The sequence below is a fragment of the Clupea harengus genome, unplaced genomic scaffold, assembly GCF_900700415.2.
Source record: "Clupea harengus unplaced genomic scaffold, Ch_v2.0.2, whole genome shotgun sequence".
Lineage (NCBI taxonomy): Eukaryota > Metazoa > Chordata > Actinopteri > Clupeiformes > Clupeidae > Clupea > Clupea harengus.
This window is the reverse complement of record NW_024879919.1, coordinates 1-17,636: the sequence shown is the minus strand read 5'-3', so window position 1 is coordinate 17,636 and position 17,636 is coordinate 1. Positions and strand designations below refer to the sequence as shown.

Here is a 17,636-nt window from a genome sequence, read left to right as displayed (position 1 = left end):
GCTGTAAGACCAAAGATGTCAGTAAGATAAGACCTTCATGGGCATTTACAGTAGAAAACTTACACCAAAAGTGTAGAGAGAGGATAAGCAATAGACGTTTAACCTTCATAATCATATCATAAGATGTTGTATCTTTTTTACATTTTAAACCCTCTTCCCACCGCCTTCAAGGTCTCTCTTCTCTGACTTGTTATATGCTTGCATCTAAGAGTAGAAAACCTGCTTCAGATGTGGTGTAAGGCAGAGTGCTCCACTGTAGGGGTTTAGCCACTTGATCTGTCTCTGAAAACCAGATAAGAATCCATCCAATAGTCTGCAATACTGGGCCTCTTGTTCCCCATCTTGTTCCCCATCTCGTTACTGGCCTGTACTGTGTGCATGGTAGGAAACACTGAGGTCTTGGAACTGGATTCGCTTCTTTTTGAAAGCTCTCGTTCTCTCTTCTGGTGCTTTTTCCCCGTTATATTCAAACTTCACTATTGAAGTTAAAAAAAAGTAGTCTGGCATGTCAAGTCATGTTTAGCTTATCTTGTTTTCAAGTACACTTTTCAGATAAACATAAAGAGATAGCATTTCTGTGTAAACACTGTGTGTTGGATGAAGGGCACAGTATACAAGACAGAGGTTGCATGCACAAACACTGGTTCAACAGGTAAGTCAAATACAATTGGACTTAATTGTTCTTAACTCATTTTCACTATGTTGATAACTTGTTTTTCTATGATTATTTGGCCTCCTTGTGCTTGAGTGCAGGAGGTGCTTGCTCCTGTCTTCGAATAAACACAGAGGCAGGTACACTGAGAGATGTGTGTGGCCCTTTAATTCCCACAAAAGATTTTTCAGCACTTAATGAACGGTAAAAATCACAAAATATACATTGATAGTAAACAGTATAAAAAAGTAGCTTTAGCTACGCTGAATGGTGCATGAAGGGGTGACTTCACTGGTAGGTCAGTAGATATTGCAGGTTGGCTGAACACATCCACATAGAAAGTCTGGCCACAAAGCGTATTTCTTTATGAAAGGTGCTTTCCTCAGACATTTAGCTGCTTCCCTGTCACACCGACACAGCTTTTTCTCACACCGGTCCTTCAGAGAATCTAGAATAAAACACACCAAAATTAGTGAGAAGAAAAAAAAAACTTTTCTCAGTGACTATCACTGACGGCCACTGTTTCTGAGAGAAACCATGGAAATCCTTCACGCAGTAAACATGGGGATGCCAGATGTATTTCAAAACCCAATGTACACATTGCTGATGCTTCCAAAGTGCTCTGTGGTGATGTTGGATTTCTGTTGCTAATCTGATGCTTAAAATACCTTGAGGTGTGCACTGGAGACTTCCCTGTCTGGCCCCAGTCCCACAGACACTGGGTTCCCTCCCATCTCTCATAATGTGTGTACTGTATTCAGAAACCACCGCTTGCTGTCTCGGGTATACTGACACACAGCATTTAGTGACGTGCAAAGTTTTGTGTTTGTTTTCTGACCCAGATCTAAAAATATACAGCCTAATTCAGTCTAATGTACAAGTGTATATAAAAGTGTGAGGAAATACTTTGTGTCTTGCCTGTTTAGAGGGAAGAGGACTGATTTTCAAGCGTAAGGGCTAATTCTACTGCTGGCATGTGCACAAAGCAGAGTGAGCATACCACAATCAGCCTCCTTGTCTTCACATGTCCACTGGTACTGGTCGGTGTGTGTCTGGCAACCTGCATATTCTGCATCACCGTAGCAGCAGTCATGTTTATGACAGCACCTTTGAAACGGAAGAGAACACAAAGTCTCTGTCACCTTGCTGTTTGTGGGCGTTGTTAAACTGCTGAACTGATTTCTGTTTTCGACAGAGCTAGATCATGCAAACAAACTAACAAACAAACAATCTAACTAAAGAACACAATTGTGGTCATGATAATAGTTAGTTTGTGTTTACGGCATAGTACTTCACTATTTCATTCTTCGAACCGGATGCTCAGTGAATACCGTAGCTTTTAATTTGGAAGCGGAAGAAAAACAAACCACAAAGTGTGTGCAAAAATATACTAGTCTGAATTTGGGGGGCACAATTACTCAAGGAAGGAAGGAATGGTGCTTTTAAAATGTGATGGGTTTGAGGGTTCGAATGACTGTCATTAGGGGCACTGAGCAAACTAGAGGCTCCTATTTTGTGCGTGGGAGAACTGGGTGGAGAACTGGTCTGTTTTCAGACATCCAACTGAGAAACGAAAGCGAGAGAGAAAATGACCACAAGACTGCATGGAAAATGATATACTGTGACTCACAACTCATAAAAGTCACACTTCAGTTTTACTTCACTACAATTAACCGAAAGCACTAACAATTAGAAATTCAAACATGAGTTGTGCATGATTTTTTTATTCATCTCGTAGGCATACCACTGATACTGTATCACCTTAGCCTTGTGGATTGCTAGTCATAATGAACGACAGCTTACCAGTCAGCCTTGTCCCTGGGCCATCCTTGTCCTCCTAGGCCACAGTAACAGCCGTACATCATATAGGCCAAGGCTGATCTTCCAGTGCTACATTTAATGACTCCAGCCAGTTCCAGAAGCCCTCTCTTTCTTCGTGTTGACCTTGGTGGTGGTGTGGTGCAGGCCAAACCTACTGAGAACAAAAACAGCCAAACTGCTTTTTACTGTTTACACAGTTAAAGGCCTCCGTTGTGGGAAGCAACAGGTCCAGGGAGCCTTAGCTGAAGTCTTCACTGTTGATGTTTTTACTTTGTTTCAGTTATCTCGTAGGCCTATAGAAAAAATACATCTGAATTTCACTCTACTCTCTGGCTTCATTCCACTATCACTTCAGCTGATTATTGAACTGGCCAAGCAGCACTTACACTTTATTTAATAGCATGTCACTCATTGAATGAATAGTAGAACTGTTCTCTCTCTTCTAATCAGTCATTCTTATTTTTTTTTGTCAATACCTAAGAAAAAGGACTGACTCTCATAAAATATTATTTTCCAGTCATCCACTCTGAGATCATAAGAATTCATAGCAGATGTTTTAAAAAGGCAAAGTATGGAGAATATTTCAGTCATGCATGGATTTCTGCCAATACTTTTAGATATTATTAGCAAGCCCCATACCTGTGAAAAAAATGTGTTTAACAAGATAAACATGAACACATAAGATAGAAGTATGGATATTTTTTCTTGGTAACTGAACCAGTAGTGTCCAAATTTAGGGGAAATTAAAGTTCAACACCACTGAACAGAGAGAAACATGCAAATTCACTTCATATGAGAATGCTTGTAATTTAAGGGAATAGACAGACATGTCATAGCAGATGCCAGTCCTGTTATACATTATTGAGACAGTCTTGTTATAACAGCTCTCAAAATGTTTGATATGATGACAGCAGCTCAAACTTCAGTCATAGAACATAACCTGCAGTATGGCTACGACAAAAATCCTTGTCAAACGACCGTAGTAGACAACAGTAGCGTCATTGCATGTGTGCATCATCAAATAATCTGAGTGGATCAAATTTAATAACCGTTGGAATAGCCTACACGTTCACTCTTTCAGTGAAGGGTTCACTGTGTCTTGACTGGGAAAAACAGAGTGCAAAAAGTTGTTCAACTCAACTCACCAAAAAGTAGGAGAAGTATCCAATGCAGTACTGACATTGTGCGTTAAGGTATTGACGCAGTGATGTGGACCGACAGTCAGTCAACAGCTTTTTTTAGACTCGCTCAACGGTAATCTCCTAACCATCTCTGTCTTGAGCGCTCCACTGTAATCCCCACGCACTCGATACAATTTAAATGCTGTGCGACTGAAAACGAACTGCCCATATTTTGGAGAGACTGTTTTTAACCATTTCCCCTCTCATTCAGCCATTACATTTGGACTTGGCCACTCAATATACAATTTTAACATTAGCCAAGTAAAATCGCACTCTTCTCAAGAAAGTATCGAAACTGTGAAGCTACGTTTGGAACGCATGTGTGCGTGTCCAATGTCTTTGTGCAATATTTTATTAATACACTGAAGAGGGACCAAACGTGCAACATTTCAGAAGGGGAGTTTTGAACATTCTAATACAAGAATGCGTTAATCAACAATGTAGGATTCTAAAATTCCACGTTATATCCGATGGACCCAGAGATTATTTACAACCTTAATTCCATAACATTCTAAACACACCGGTGTGGCGGTACCTACTGAAGGGATACTACTTTATTGATAACGTTATCACTGTAGGCTGCAGCGAGGATCGCCAAACTCATAACAACGCAGAGAAGTGATCAGGTAGAAGCCAACCTCAGATTGTGATTGCACTTGGTGGTCATCGATAGGGGGAGCTGTTTCACAAATGCGAGGGGCAACTATTTGGATGGTACGAAACGATCATGAAAATTGTCTACATCACATTGCCTGAACAGTGTGAATTCGCCGAAGGGAATAGCTAGTTAATGCCTTTGATGTCTAGCTAACTTTTTCGGCTTTGAAAAGAAATTGGGTTGTGATAAAGTTTGCAAAGGTGGGTACACGACATAATTTAAGATGTGAATAATCTATTTTTGTAGATCAGTTTCAGGAAGGCTCACTGAAAGCTCAAAAGGCATCTTGCGCGGCAAAAGCACATAGCCAGCCAGCTAGCTCATGCTAGCTAGTCCGCATTGTACTTTTATGGCCACTTAACTGTCTGGAATGCTTAACGTTAGCTTTTGTTCTGTTCCCTTTAAACTGCCCTTAGCGTAAAGCAAAAGAAAAAATATTCTCTGTACTGTCTGGGCAGTTCGGTAGTTATATCAGAGCCAGTTCGCCATGTTATGCATGTTAAATATGACAGCGTGTTTGTTTGATAGATAATGGTAACGTTAGACTGGTAAGACAATATCCACAATATTTAGCTAGCTAGCTATCTGCCCTCCCAGCTCCGTAATGTTGGCTAACCTATATTAACGTCTGTCAGGCGGTTCATGGTTTATAGTAGTTTGCGCTGAACATTAGCCATCCAGCTATGGCAGGAACATTAGAAATATCTGTGAGACTACTCGCTAGCCTGCTACCAAGTTTGACATGCTAATTCTGGTAATTTTGCCCTTTGCATTTCATGCCACCCACTTGGATAAAGTCGACAAAATGTCAACTTGGCACAACATGACTATCGTCAGCTATTAACTTAGCTAGCTAGACCTGTTCCAAGTAAACTCTGTTTTTTTCTCTCAACGTGAAATACGATTAATTTGTTTCCAGTCAAAGTGGATCAATCTAACGTAACCTAATAACTTTTATATCTCGTTTCAGCTTTTTGTGTCATGCATGTTTGTTAGGTGAAGTTTTGGTTTCCTGTCCAACAACTAAGTTGACGTTAGCATTTCACAAACCGGAAGTGATTAACTCCTGATTTCGTAGCATCCAATTCGTCTTTACAGACAGATTAGTGTATTTACACGGTTACTTCAGGTGTATTAAAAGTTGTGCCTGAGTAACGTTATTAGAGAATAGGCAGGTACGTTTTCTTTCGGTCTTCATGGTTAAGTGAAATGTATTATAATCATATACATCACGTCGTTCCTTAAAATTCACGCCAAGTGTAATGTGTGCAAGGCACCAGTTATGTATAAGATTTGCAAATAATTACATGTTTGGGTTAATATGTGGATACTTAATTTGACTCGATACAATTCAGCGTTGTCATGCTTTTTGTCGAGTAAACAACAAGCATTACATAAACAAACTAATGATACAGTACTCGTTATGTATTGTAGGCTAGCAGTTATATGTTGCTATCAGAGAAGCATTGTTGTTGTTTGCTGTGGAAGAACAACTCAAAATGTCTATGTAAACTCATGAACTGAAATTTCTCTTGTAGGTGACTCCCAAATTGGTCCTGACGACACATGGAAACATGTCTCAACTTTGTCAGGACAGAAGCAGTCGGTGGCACGACATTCAGAAAGGACTGCAGTTCATACAGTGAGTGTGAAAGCAGTCACTGTGTGAAGTTTAGGTTATTAGGGAAAGAACCAATTACAGTTGACCTACATTTGAAATTGAAATACAAGTGGTGAACTTGCTATGCTTTGGGTAAAGATTATGGTTGGATGTGTAAATGCGCTGCAAATCATGGACATTTTTCATTGACTGCCCCAAGGGTCTTAGAACTACCACCTTTAGCCCCAGTAGAGATCTAATGCACTCGTGTCAACCCAGTGCTGCTAGCGTCAGTGAATCTGTGGGGAACCATTAAGTGTCCATGTGGACATTTAATTGTTTACCACCACTGCAAATGACTTGACAACATCTTCCACTCTCAGTGTCACCTGGGATATCTGCCTAATGTGATTTCCTTTTAAGGCATTACCCGCGTTTAATGTTGTGTTCTTCCACTTTGTTTGTTTGTTTGACCGTATGCAGATCCACATTACCATACCCTGGAACACAAGAGGAATATGAGGTTTGACATCCTTGTTTTTCTATTTTCCCCACATTTAATCACATTTCTTAAAAAAAAAAATGTCTTATTTAGCCCAGTCTCACAAGGCTGTTTTCTGTCGGTTATGGCAGGTATTTATTCATGCTCTTGTGAGGAACCTGTTCGGCGAGGGAAATGATGTATTCTGTGAAGGCGAATGGGCCAGATCAGTAGAACTGCACACAGAGGCCTTAAACATAACCGAGTATGCTGAATCGGAGGATATCGTCATATCTCCCGGAGCGAGGGAGAAGATGTTTGCAAATCGTGCTGCTGCCTACTTAAATATAGTGAGTATGATTGGAACATGCTATCTCACTTGCGGTCTGCCTATGTCCTGAAAAACTTTCAGATGTCCAAAATATCTCATTAAATATATAATTGAGTTGAATGAGATTAAAAAGGACTGTTATAGTTAACATCAAGGATTTTAAAAAGTATTTAAAATATAAATATATTGCTATAGGACAGCGTACAGTTGGCCATTAGTGACTGTTATGATATCAAAAGTCTTAAGTTGACAACAATAAAGTAAAATGTAAAGATGCCAATGGCCATTTTTCAGCGGAGAAGCAGTTAGTCTTTTTTCCAGAGGGCACTTGTTAAATTGAAGTGTAAAGTTTACATCTAGAGGTGTTTGAGTATTTATCAGCTTTATACCAATTTCAGTTCCGATATGAGAAGGAAGAAGCCCAGTGTTAATCAGCAGATCTACAATCGGCCCAAGTATTAACTCTTGCTTTGATCTGTTTCAGGGTTTATACGATCAAGCTCTGGAGGACTGTGAAAAAGCTCTGACGTTAAATGATGGCAATTACCGAGCGCTTTATCGCAAGGCCAGATGTCTAAAAGAGATTGGAAGACACACAGAGGCCTATGATGCAGTGGCCAAATGTTCACTGGCAGTGCCTCAGGTAGGGTATGCAGTGGGAGGCTGATGTGTCTTCCTGTTTGAAATGCACTGCATCAAGTATGCAGTTGTTTAAAAATGAATGCGTGTGTGTGTGTTAATGCAGTCTTTCTTGTTTGACTCCTAGGATTCTAAAGTAATTCAGCTCACACATGAACTTGCTCAGATATTAGGATTGAAAATTCGCAAAGCCTACATCAGAAGCAAGGTAAGACTATTATCTTGTGTTTGTTTGAAGCAGTCCTTAGCACACATGTTTTGTTTTGTTTGTTTCATCATGTGAATGTGTAATATGATGTGTGTGAATCTGATATGATTGTTATTAAATAGAATTTAGACTCATTTGGCAACATTTAATTTGAACTGATAGTCAGACAAACAAAGAGAATGTTTTACTAACTCAGAATAAGCACCATGTCATCTGTGAGTGGTTGATGGATCAAATCGACCGTAAAATCACATTTTTCTGTGGTTTGTGTATTTGAAATATATCTGCCTAACCATGGAAAGAATCCTTTTCATTTTTAATGCATTTCATTATTTTTATCAGATTATGTCATCATTCCTACATCATACAAAAAATAAACGGATTTTAAATCATTGTTGCAGTGGGGATTTTTCAGTATTGTCTGCAAGTATGATTCATTCCTTTGTTATTTCTCAAACAGCCTGCCTTAAATATTATACCTGGTTCAACTATATCAAGTGCTACAAATGATAAGGTAAGGCCGTACTTTAGGCATTGATTCTTAAATAAGTGCATATGCATGAAAATGTTAGTTGTAAAATATTCAGGTATAAACATTGCCATCTTAACAGATATTTCCATTGCAGTTTTCAAATGGATCTCCATCCGTGGACGATATCGAAATGGGTAGGAGCATTAACCAGTATTATGTGCTTTCTTCAACACTGTGAGTTTCTTTTCACTCTTTCTGTCGTGGATCACTCTCTCACACACTTTCTCTCTCTCTGTGTCTGTGTCTGTGTCTGTGTGTGTGTGTGTGTGTGTGTGTGTGTGTGTGTGTGTGTGTGTGTGTGTGTGTGTGTGTGTGTGTGTGTGTGTGTCGTTTTCTCCAGATGTGTCCCAGGTCTCCATGGAGACAGCTGGCCCTGTGCCAGTCCCTTCTCAGCTGTCCGTCGAGATGCCAACCTCAATACCAAGCACAGTGCCAGTCCTCAACACGCCCCCAGAGGGCCTGCCAGCCTTCGAGAGGTCGGAGCCCGAGCCGGCCCCGCTTAACGTCCTCCCCCCCACCTCCTCCATCAGCCCCATGCCTCCCATGGCCCCTGAGCCCCTCAACCACGAGTCTGGGCCCCTGGCCAATCACATGCTGGTGAATGGGAACAGGTCCCATGAGGTGTATAATATGCCAGAGGCCCACCTGGACTTCAACTCCAAGATCATCGGGGACGACCTGGATGACCTTTTGGACAACGTTGCTCATGAGCAGTCCACAGAGGTAAGACACCTCGAGTGACCTGTTAGTGCTGACAGAGTAAAAGTGTTAATACAAAATGAATGTAAAAGTGTTGAACTTCAAACTGGTGAGGAAGAGGGCACATATTAGGGATGAGACAACAGGCTCTCATGTCTATCCAGCTAGTATACACTGCAGGCCAGGTCCTGCCCTTTATCTGAGATATTCATCCAGGATGCAGTTGACCTCAAATTACCCAGGAAAACTGGTTACCTTTTAAACCTCATAAACATACTAACTGCAGCATTGGAGCTGAGGACTATCCTTTGTTATTCTATGGAATTCAATAGCTTGTGGTGGGCCTTTTCTTTTTTTATTTCATATTGTTTTCATTCATATTTATAAAAAATTAGCTGTCACTCCACATGAACAACTCTTGCAAAGTGAGCTACCTATTAAGCATCAGAAGCGAAGGTCTGTTGTAATTATAATAATAATATTTTTTTATTTAAAGAACACTTCTCAGGATCCATATTGCAAAGTGCCTCACAGAGGCATCACAATAAATAAAATCATCAGGTTTTAAACGAGTACAGTGTACAGAACGGCAGTACAGGGTATTTGGTTTGTTTGTTTTTGTAATGAAATAAGACCATTAAAAGAAAATTAAAACTCAAGCAAAATCAGGAAAGGCTCTCCTAAATGTGTGTTTCAACAAGGGACTTAAAGGAAGTCACTGACTCTGCCAACCTGATTTCCTCGGGTAGATCGTTCCAGAGCCTTGGGGCCCTGACTGCAAATGCTCTGTCCGCTTTAGTTTTCATTCGGGCCTCTGGAATAAACAAAAGACCTCTGCCCAAGGATCTCAAAGTACATACCGGCATGTGCGGTACTAAGAGGTTAGAGATATAGCTAGGAGAGGGGCCATGAAGAGCCTTAAAAGTAATCCATAAAACCTTTAAAATCTATTCTAAAACAGAATTGTGTTATTCTGCATCGCCGATCACCCTGCCTCCACCAGTTGGAATTTTAAATAACAGATGTGACCCCTCTGTTTGCTTGTTTGTTTGTTTGTTTGTTTCGCCCCTGCAGGGCATTCCCACCATGGACGGTCCTCTGCCTCTACCCACCAGGATGACCTCGGTCGGCCCTCTCTTCATGCCCCCCCACATCATCCACCCGTTCCTGGCGCCCCTGACGCCCCTAACGCAGCAGTGCACAGTCACCCTTCCCGCGCCTTACCACAAGCCCAACGCCTATTCTATCGGTCTGGACCCCTTCCCCTCGGCCCTGGACTCCTTAGACTGTCTGTCCCTTTCCGATGCACAGACAGGTACGGCCTTCACCTGGTTCACAGAAGATGCTTGTCTTGAAGGTGTATATTCATTCATTTCATAGTTGTTTCATTTCAGAGTTATTTTGTGAACTTTTGGTGAAGGACAACTTGCATACAACAGCTGCGTTGTTTGTTGATGCTGTTTTCGTGTTGTCTATTTGAGGGGTTTCTGAATGAAGGGGTTTATGAGCTGAGGCGGAATTTGCGTTTTTGTGTTTTTAACCATGTTTAACAGTCTGTGGATGTGGTTTTTTGTTCTCTATGTTTTAGATGATGCTAAAATTACCCCCCATTCTCTTTTCAATTTTGCTTCACCCGCTGTGAGTCCAGGCTATGCTCAACACCCCATCATGCCTGTAAGAACGTCTTTTTGCCTACCGTCTTACCGCTTGCTGTCTTTGAACCACAGCAACGGCGCACAAGTTGACACATTTTCATCCTTTCTCCTGCAGATGAACAATAATAATCAGCCATTATTTCCTCCGATTGGGGTGCCCTTAAGTGCGCCTGAATCAAATATTTCGCGGGTGGATCTGTCCAAAAATCCTCTTGCTGACACTCATGAGTTTAAACAGGCGTGTGCGGCATGCTATGTGAAATCGGGTAAGGATCTCTTAACTGTCTGTCTGTCTGTCTGTCTGTCTGTCTCTGTCTGTCTGTCTGTCTGTCTGTCTTGGGTTGGTAGCTGTGGTGATGTTAACTACAGTAGGAGTGTTTACATATTATCAAAAGCAACAAACCTAGCAACAAAAGACTAAATCAAGGCCAGTGCTCAAACACACACACACAGGGTTATTTTTTGGTGTGTAAAATCGGTCTCTTTTTGTAGGTCCTAGAGTATTGGACTATACCCACTACGTAGAGGAGCACAAATGCAAAAAGGACATTTTGCTGGGGAGAATCAAGTATTCGGGGAACATCGCATGGAAGCTTATTCGACCAAGACCAACCAAGACTCAGTATGTGGGGCCTTATTACATATGCAAAGGTAATGTCCTGGCTGGTCCTGTCCTTTCGTGTGTGTGTGTGATGATCTGTTCCCTAGCATCAGAAGGAATCAAAGTACTGCACATAGTGATTGGCATACACACCTGACTGAAAAAAAGTACAATATTCCCTTTTGTGCCCAACTGCCCATACAGTGGCCTGTTTGGGGAAACATTACAGCAGCAATGCATAGTGTCCATGCACACAGTCCCAAGAATAGTGTGCTCTACTGGCAACCAGAGCTTATGATGGTGGGTTATTAGGGTTAGCGGTTAATCCTGAGGTGGCAAAGTCTTGATCGTGCTGCTGTCTTGAACTTGAGACTCCTGAACTCGCTCTGTTATCTGATTTATATTGTCATAAAATCCTGTAGAGATGGCTAACTGAGCTCTGATTTTAAATTGGCTGTTTTTTTGTGAATAACCTCCAGTACAAATTCCTGTTTAGATTTAGTCAAGTTTAACAGTCAGTTTTTGTTTTTTTTTTGCTTTTTAAGATGTTGCCATGGGAGAGGAGTGCAGATACCCTGGTCACTGCACGTTTGCGTACTGCCAGGAGGAGATTGACGTTTGGACGCTGGAGCGTAAAGGCTTCATAAGTCGCGAGCTGCTTTGTGACCCGTTCGGCTCGATACGAACGGTCCACCTGACGGTTCCCACGATCCTCCAGGAGCATCATGGGATATTTATGTTCCTCTGTGAGGTATGGCGGGCTGAAGACACGTCCATTGTATCCCATTTTTATTTATTTTGTCTGGATTCTGACGAGCTGAAAGGCATGCTTTGGGAAACGGCCACTCTTGTTTAGTCCACAGATGTGTGGCCTTGACTGCTGCAGTCTCTGAAAGTAAAACAAGGATGCCAGTATCTCCTGACACTTGATGCACTCCCAAGCTCATATTATGTAATCACATCCTGCTCTAGGACAGGTGTGACAGGTTGGATGACTGTGCTATTTTGAGTCATGTTACCAGAAGACAAAGGAAGGAGAGTGAGAAAAAGCGTTTGACTGACATGCCTGTTCCTATTCCCAGGTGTGTTTTGATCACAAACCTAGAATCATCAGCAAAACCAACACAGAAAACCCAAGCCTGTGCTCTCATCCAGTGACAAAGCATAACTTTGAAGAGAAAAAGTAAGCAATGTCTCCACCCTCCCCTCCCCCTTCATGTCAAATTAAGGTGAATCTCGAGTCTTCCCTCTGTTCTTGAAATGTATAGGACTGGTTGAATGGCTAGTCTCTTTGCTCATAGTATAGTAGTGTGTCTGTATGTTCGGAGGTTGTTTCATTGTACATTACACGTGTAGCCTATGGGTATGTACAGATTCACAGAAAGTAAATACTGGTGCCTGAGTGTCCAGAGGGCTCCCACGGTCATGGGAAGTTGAATAACAAGTCTACCAGAAGATCACTCGTGACAACATTTTGGAACTACTTCTTGTTTTGTAAGAAGCCAGACAAACACTAACTCCAGCTAAACCCAGCAGTCTTTGTTATCAGTAGACATGGTTCATTGCCGGCCAGTAGGGAAAAGGGGAGCGTGTTTTGGCTCTGTGCTGTTTCTGATAATAATAATAAGCAGCAGTGAGAGTGACGCATCCTGTGCCCGACAGGTGCCTGGTCCACATTCTGAAGGAGAATACGGTGCGGTACTCTAAGATCCGGCCCCTCGCCCAACCGTGCCAGATGGATCTGTGCCGACACGAAGTGCGCTATGGATGTCAGCGCGAAGACTTCTGCTTCTACGCCCACAGCCTGGTGGAACTCAAGGTGTGGATGCTGCAGTCCCAGCAAGGTGGGTCCAAACAGCCTCAGAACCAATAAGAACCCTGAGACCTCTGGGAAATACACTGGAAAAGTCACCCAGTCACTGTAACCTATGGGATGATCTTGTACCATGCCAGCGTTACGCTGTTAGAGTTAGTGGAGTGTGGCCAAATGGCATGGAGTGAAAGCGGAACATGCATGTTGTATCTCTGAAGGGTTGTTCCCTTTTTCCATTCAGGTATTTCTCATGAGGGTATTGTTCAAGACGCCCACAGGTATTGGAGCATGGAGGCCAACTCACAAGGAATTCAGGTAAACAACTTCTAGGGATACTGCCAAGCAAGGCAAGATGGGCCCCGGCATGTAGGCTCAGTATTGTGCTTATGGCTTTTGCCATGTGAATCAAATTAAGGTGCAGAAACTGCTGAATTACTTTCTGCAGAATGTAAACAATGTAGCTTTTAAAGTACTCAAAACAAAAATTCTTGATGGACCTTTGGTCAAGGTAGGAAATGAATGCCACTTTCATTTCCTACCTTGACCAACGGTCATCAAGATTTTTTTTTTGAGTACTTTAAAAGCTACATTGTTTACATTCTGCAGAAAATAATTCAGCAGATTCTGCACCTTAATTTGATTCAGTTCGATAGACTTTAGTGACACACGTGAATGTAAACAAGGCTTTGTTTTTTATATTATATTATCATATTATATCAGAGTGACATGGTAGACCTGTAAATTAACCTTCAGTTTTGTTTCATGTTCTCTGTGCAGGAAATCCCTGCAGCACTGAAGCGCTTTGGGCCATCCAACCTGAAGATGCAGTTTGTGTGCGTGCAGTGTTGGAGGAACGGCCAAGTCAGTGAGCCAGACAAGAACAGGAAATATTGTGGTGCAAAGGCCAGGCATCCGTAAGTAACTGTCTTTTATGGAAGAGGACTTGATGTGGCTTGAGGGGGGGGGGGGGCAGCCAGGCTTGATTCTGAATTGCATAAAGAGGAGCCTTCGTGGGTTCTCCTGGTATTCATGTGTGTATCTGATGTCTGTCGCTGCACCAGGTGGGCCAAAGACAGAAGAGTACAGGTCATAGTAAGCTCCAATGAACGCAAGAAGTGGACGCCCATTCGTCCTCTTCCCACAAAGAAGCCTGTCCCCTCTCAGTTTGAGGTAGGTGATAGATAGGTAGACTTTAGGGGACTTTATTGATCCCCATATATATACTGTATATACACAACAAACCCACACATATATACGAAGACTAAAAGCAATCCTTTAACACAATAAAGTGGTACTTCACACATCATGATATTGCATTTATAATATTTTTTTTTCTTTATATTTTATTCTTTGTGTCTTGAATGTGTACAATGTTAAAATACCCACATGCTGACATTTTCTGGCTGCCAGTTCAGACAGTCCGTGACCATTCTTAGGAGGGCTTCCTCCAGTCAGAAGACTATAGCTCAGTGTATAAACTATATTAAGCGGGCACTAGCTGCTGTATTGCTGATTAATGAATGCCACCGAAAAAACAAGACGGAATCTTAGGCTTTAGTGTGGAAGGGACCGTGAAAGACCAGAGCGTTAGCTTCACATGTGCACCATCATAGCCTTCCCTTTCTCACCGGTCTAAAGTGATCTCACGTATGTGGGCACAGTGACGGAGAGCTGTGATTTACTGGGTCACTCGGCCACTCTCAGTGCAACTCCTTAAGTGGCGCAGGTCTCCAGGAACCATAAATCACACGTACCCCTATTCCCACTAACAGGGGACGGGTTCCGTTCTGGTTCACGTACAAAATGTTGAACCGTTCGGGCATTTTCACCAAAAATAACCTTAAAAGTTGGTTCCCAGCTGGAACTAAAAGAGAGGTCGTTTTTCCATTGCAAACTGTTACATCAGTGGGCGTATTATTTTACAGTTTGGAGGGGAAGACGAAGCAAAAGCTGGCAGGTAATCAATTCGATCCGCCATCTTGATATTACTGTTAACTTCCGTTGTGCATTGTGCAACGCCCTCCATGATGTTACATCCTTGATTACAATGGTTCCGACTCAAACCTGGTGGAAACGAGGTCTGGCTTGCTAGATGACACCAAAGTTCAAAGCATCCAGACCGGTACCAGTTCAAGAACCTGATCCCTGTTGGTCGAAAAGCGGTGACTTTGTTAGCCATATGTGGAGGACTCAGACACTTTCAGCTTTATTTTTTATTTTTATTTTTCATGGCACACAACGCATGTATAGAATTTGTTAACACTCCTTGTTTGGAAAAGGTTGTAGGTTCACCGTTTTAAATTTATGTTTTTTTTTTTATTATTATTTTATGGACAGATCTGCATGCATGTCTCCGCTGGCAAGAAGTGCCAGTACATTGGGAACTGCACCTTTGCACACAGTGCAGAGGAGAGGGACCTGTGGACGTACATGAAGGAGAACAGCAGTGAGTATGAGCTTCCACCTCGGGGCAGCCATTATTCCCTCACCTGATGAAACAAAAGGAGTGGAAGAAATGTAGTGAAATATGTTAGTCAGCTGCCAGCTGTCACATAGCTGACACTTAAGTCTTCTCTGACAAAGGCAGAGGAAGTGTGTTAAGCATAAAGCAACTTGTTTAACTTGGCTGTAGTGAGTAGACAGCTCGGTTAAAGACTTGTTATGTTTAATTCTCAAACTTAATCATTAACGTTGGACAAATTACTTTGTTTGCATAGCTTTTAATTCATTCAGGTTGAGGAGATGACGATGAGATTGTGTTGAACAGTCATGTGCTCCAGGGTCAGTAGTTCAGAACTGAGGTTTAAAAAAGGGTGCATCTCACATGTGAGTTTACCTGGACCAGTTGTGAACATGGAGCAACTAGCCTACATCTCTATATAGCAGTTATTCATAACTCACCGATTTTCATTGTGTGTGTGTGTGTGTGTGTGTGTGTGTGTGTGTGTGTGTGTGTGTGTGTGTGTGTGTGTGTGTGTGTGTGTGTGTGTGTGTCTGTCTGTCTGTCTGTCTTCGCCTGATGAAGTTGCCGACTTGGAGCAGCTGTATGAGCTGTGGCTCCAGTCTCAGCGGCAAGGCTGGAACGAGGAGAGCTCTAACTGCGCCCTGCGAGAAAATGGCAAGCAGATCCACATGCCCACCGACTACGCAGAGGAAGTGGTACGTCACAGAATGAACCCACAGTCTCAGGGGGGGCTGTGTGCTCCTTGCTTGAAGACAAGTCCATATGCAACCAGTGACATTCACCTATATCCATTTCTCAAACGCACATGAGATTTTATGTACTTTGTGTGTTCTTAATCAGATGAACCCAGGTGTTGGTAAGAAATATGCTTTTGAATTGTAAATTTGATTCCATTTAAACATAACCAGGCAAACATAAAGGTAAAGGTCCGGTATTTAGCAGATGCTTTTATCCAAGGCGCCTCACAAAGGCATCCTGTAGTGGCCAGGAAATGAGCCCAGGTTAACTGTTTAGAAGGTGTGCTGTGTTTGGGATTCCCTATTCTTGTAACTGTAGTCCCCAGGGAGAAACGATATGCTTTCTATCCCTCTAGTTATCGAACTGCCGTGTCTGTGTGTGTGTGTGTGTGTGTGTGTCTGTGTCTCTCTCTCTCTCTCTCACGCGCGCTCTGATTTGATCATTTCAGGCGGGGAACCACTGCTGGCTTTGCGGTAAAAACTGCAACAGTGAAAAGCAGTGGCAGCAACATATCACATCAGACAAACACAAGGAGAGGGTTTTCAACTCTGAGGATGACCAGAACTGCTGGCAGTATCGCTTTCCCACCGGCACTTTCAAAGTTTGTGAAAGGTGAGAGGTTCTGCGCCCTTTAGAGTGCTGATTTCAGTCATGTTTGTTGCTGGTAATTGTGTGTCTGTCTGTCTGTCTGTGTGTGCGCGCTAAAATGAATATGAACTTCTTTGCTTTACAGGTTCCTTAAGGGTACCTGCACAGAGGAGGAACTGTGCAAGTTTGCCCACGGTGACGAAGAACTGAAAGAGTGGAGAGACCGAAGAGAGTTCCTTATGATGAAACTTGCCAAAGCCAGAAAAGATCACCTGATAGCACCCAATGACAATGACTTTGGCAAATATAGTTTTCTGCTTAAAGACATAAACTAACATTTTAATTATGATGGCACGTAATGCACAGGATGATGCATAATGATACAAGGTAAAAAGTACAAGTTGAGCCTTTTTTTTTTAAATAAAAAAGAGGGCTCACTTTTGGCAAGTTCTAAAGGACCAAAAAAAACAGGCCTGTTCTCTCGGTTTGGAGATTACGACAGAATTCGTACAGACAGAGACGGCCTCGTGTTCTCAGTTATCATGGCTTTGTTGCTGTTATCACAGATTCAGATAGGTTACGCACCAATGCCTTTTACTTAGCAGTCATGCTCCTGCCAGAGAGAGTGGGATTGACTTTTTTTCAGTTGGAATGATAAAGTGAAAGAGATGCCAAAGGTGAAGGTTGGATCATCGAAAGCCTCAGTTCTGATAATGGGAGCTTTGAGGAGCAAGAATCGATAGTTCTACGAACGAAAAAATGGTATTGTTGCAAAATCTTTTTGGTTCTTAATTCCGAGTTTGGAATACTGAGACATTTGAGGTATTCTGGTATTTTATTATGTTTATTTTTCTGTCTTCTATTATGTTCTGCCTACCTGTCCAAAAATAAATCATTTCCAGCAGATTTTTTTTTCTGTTTAAATGACAAGTTTGTGTTGGGTTGCTTCCAAGTAAATGGATTTGAATGTAGAAC

General features: G+C 42.1%; 2 protein-coding genes across 8 annotated transcripts; one reads left to right on the top strand and one right to left on the bottom strand.

Annotated features, from left to right (window-relative positions):
• Window positions 1-795: 795 nt before the first annotated feature.
• pla2g10 (phospholipase A2 group X) lies at window positions 796-3,775 on the bottom strand. 2 transcript variants are annotated; one of them, XM_042705468.1, is made up of 4 exons: window positions 3,619-3,775; window positions 2,456-2,627; window positions 1,653-1,759; window positions 796-1,100 (listed from the first exon to the last, which is right to left on the bottom strand). In XM_042705468.1, exons 1-4 carry the CDS (start codon window positions 3,653-3,655, stop codon window positions 952-954), a joined length of 465 nt encoding a protein of 154 aa, XP_042561402.1. In that variant the 5' UTR covers window positions 3,656-3,775; the 3' UTR covers window positions 796-951. The 2 variants fall into 2 exon arrangements, with proteins under 2 accessions (XP_042561402.1, XP_042561403.1); XM_042705469.1 differs by having other exon boundaries at window positions 2,456-2,624; window positions 3,619-3,774.
• A 524-nt stretch (window positions 3,776-4,299) lies between these two features.
• Window positions 4,300-17,585, top strand: zc3h7a (zinc finger CCCH-type containing 7A). Of its 6 annotated transcripts, none has more exons than XM_042705464.1 (23): window positions 4,300-4,512; window positions 5,851-5,954; window positions 6,396-6,435; window positions 6,546-6,743; window positions 7,209-7,367; window positions 7,491-7,571; window positions 8,032-8,085; window positions 8,198-8,237; window positions 8,444-8,826; window positions 9,877-10,159; window positions 10,391-10,476; window positions 10,573-10,723; window positions 10,950-11,108; window positions 11,604-11,809; window positions 12,141-12,241; window positions 12,721-12,902; window positions 13,113-13,186; window positions 13,649-13,785; window positions 13,933-14,041; window positions 15,209-15,317; window positions 15,897-16,030; window positions 16,522-16,685; window positions 16,807-17,585. In XM_042705464.1, the coding sequence occupies exons 2-23, from the start codon at window positions 5,887-5,889 to the stop codon at window positions 16,994-16,996; spliced, it is 3,108 nt and encodes a 1,035-aa protein (XP_042561398.1). In that variant the 5' UTR covers window positions 4,300-4,512; window positions 5,851-5,886; the 3' UTR covers window positions 16,997-17,585. The 6 variants fall into 6 exon arrangements, with proteins under 6 accessions (XP_042561398.1, XP_042561401.1, XP_042561397.1 ...); XM_042705467.1 differs by lacking the exon at window positions 4,300-4,512 and adding an exon at window positions 4,520-5,066 and having other exon boundaries at window positions 9,877-10,117; window positions 10,451-10,476; XM_042705463.1 differs by lacking the exon at window positions 4,300-4,512 and adding an exon at window positions 4,520-5,066 and having other exon boundaries at window positions 9,877-10,117.
• The last annotated feature ends 51 nt before the right edge of the window (window positions 17,586-17,636 follow it).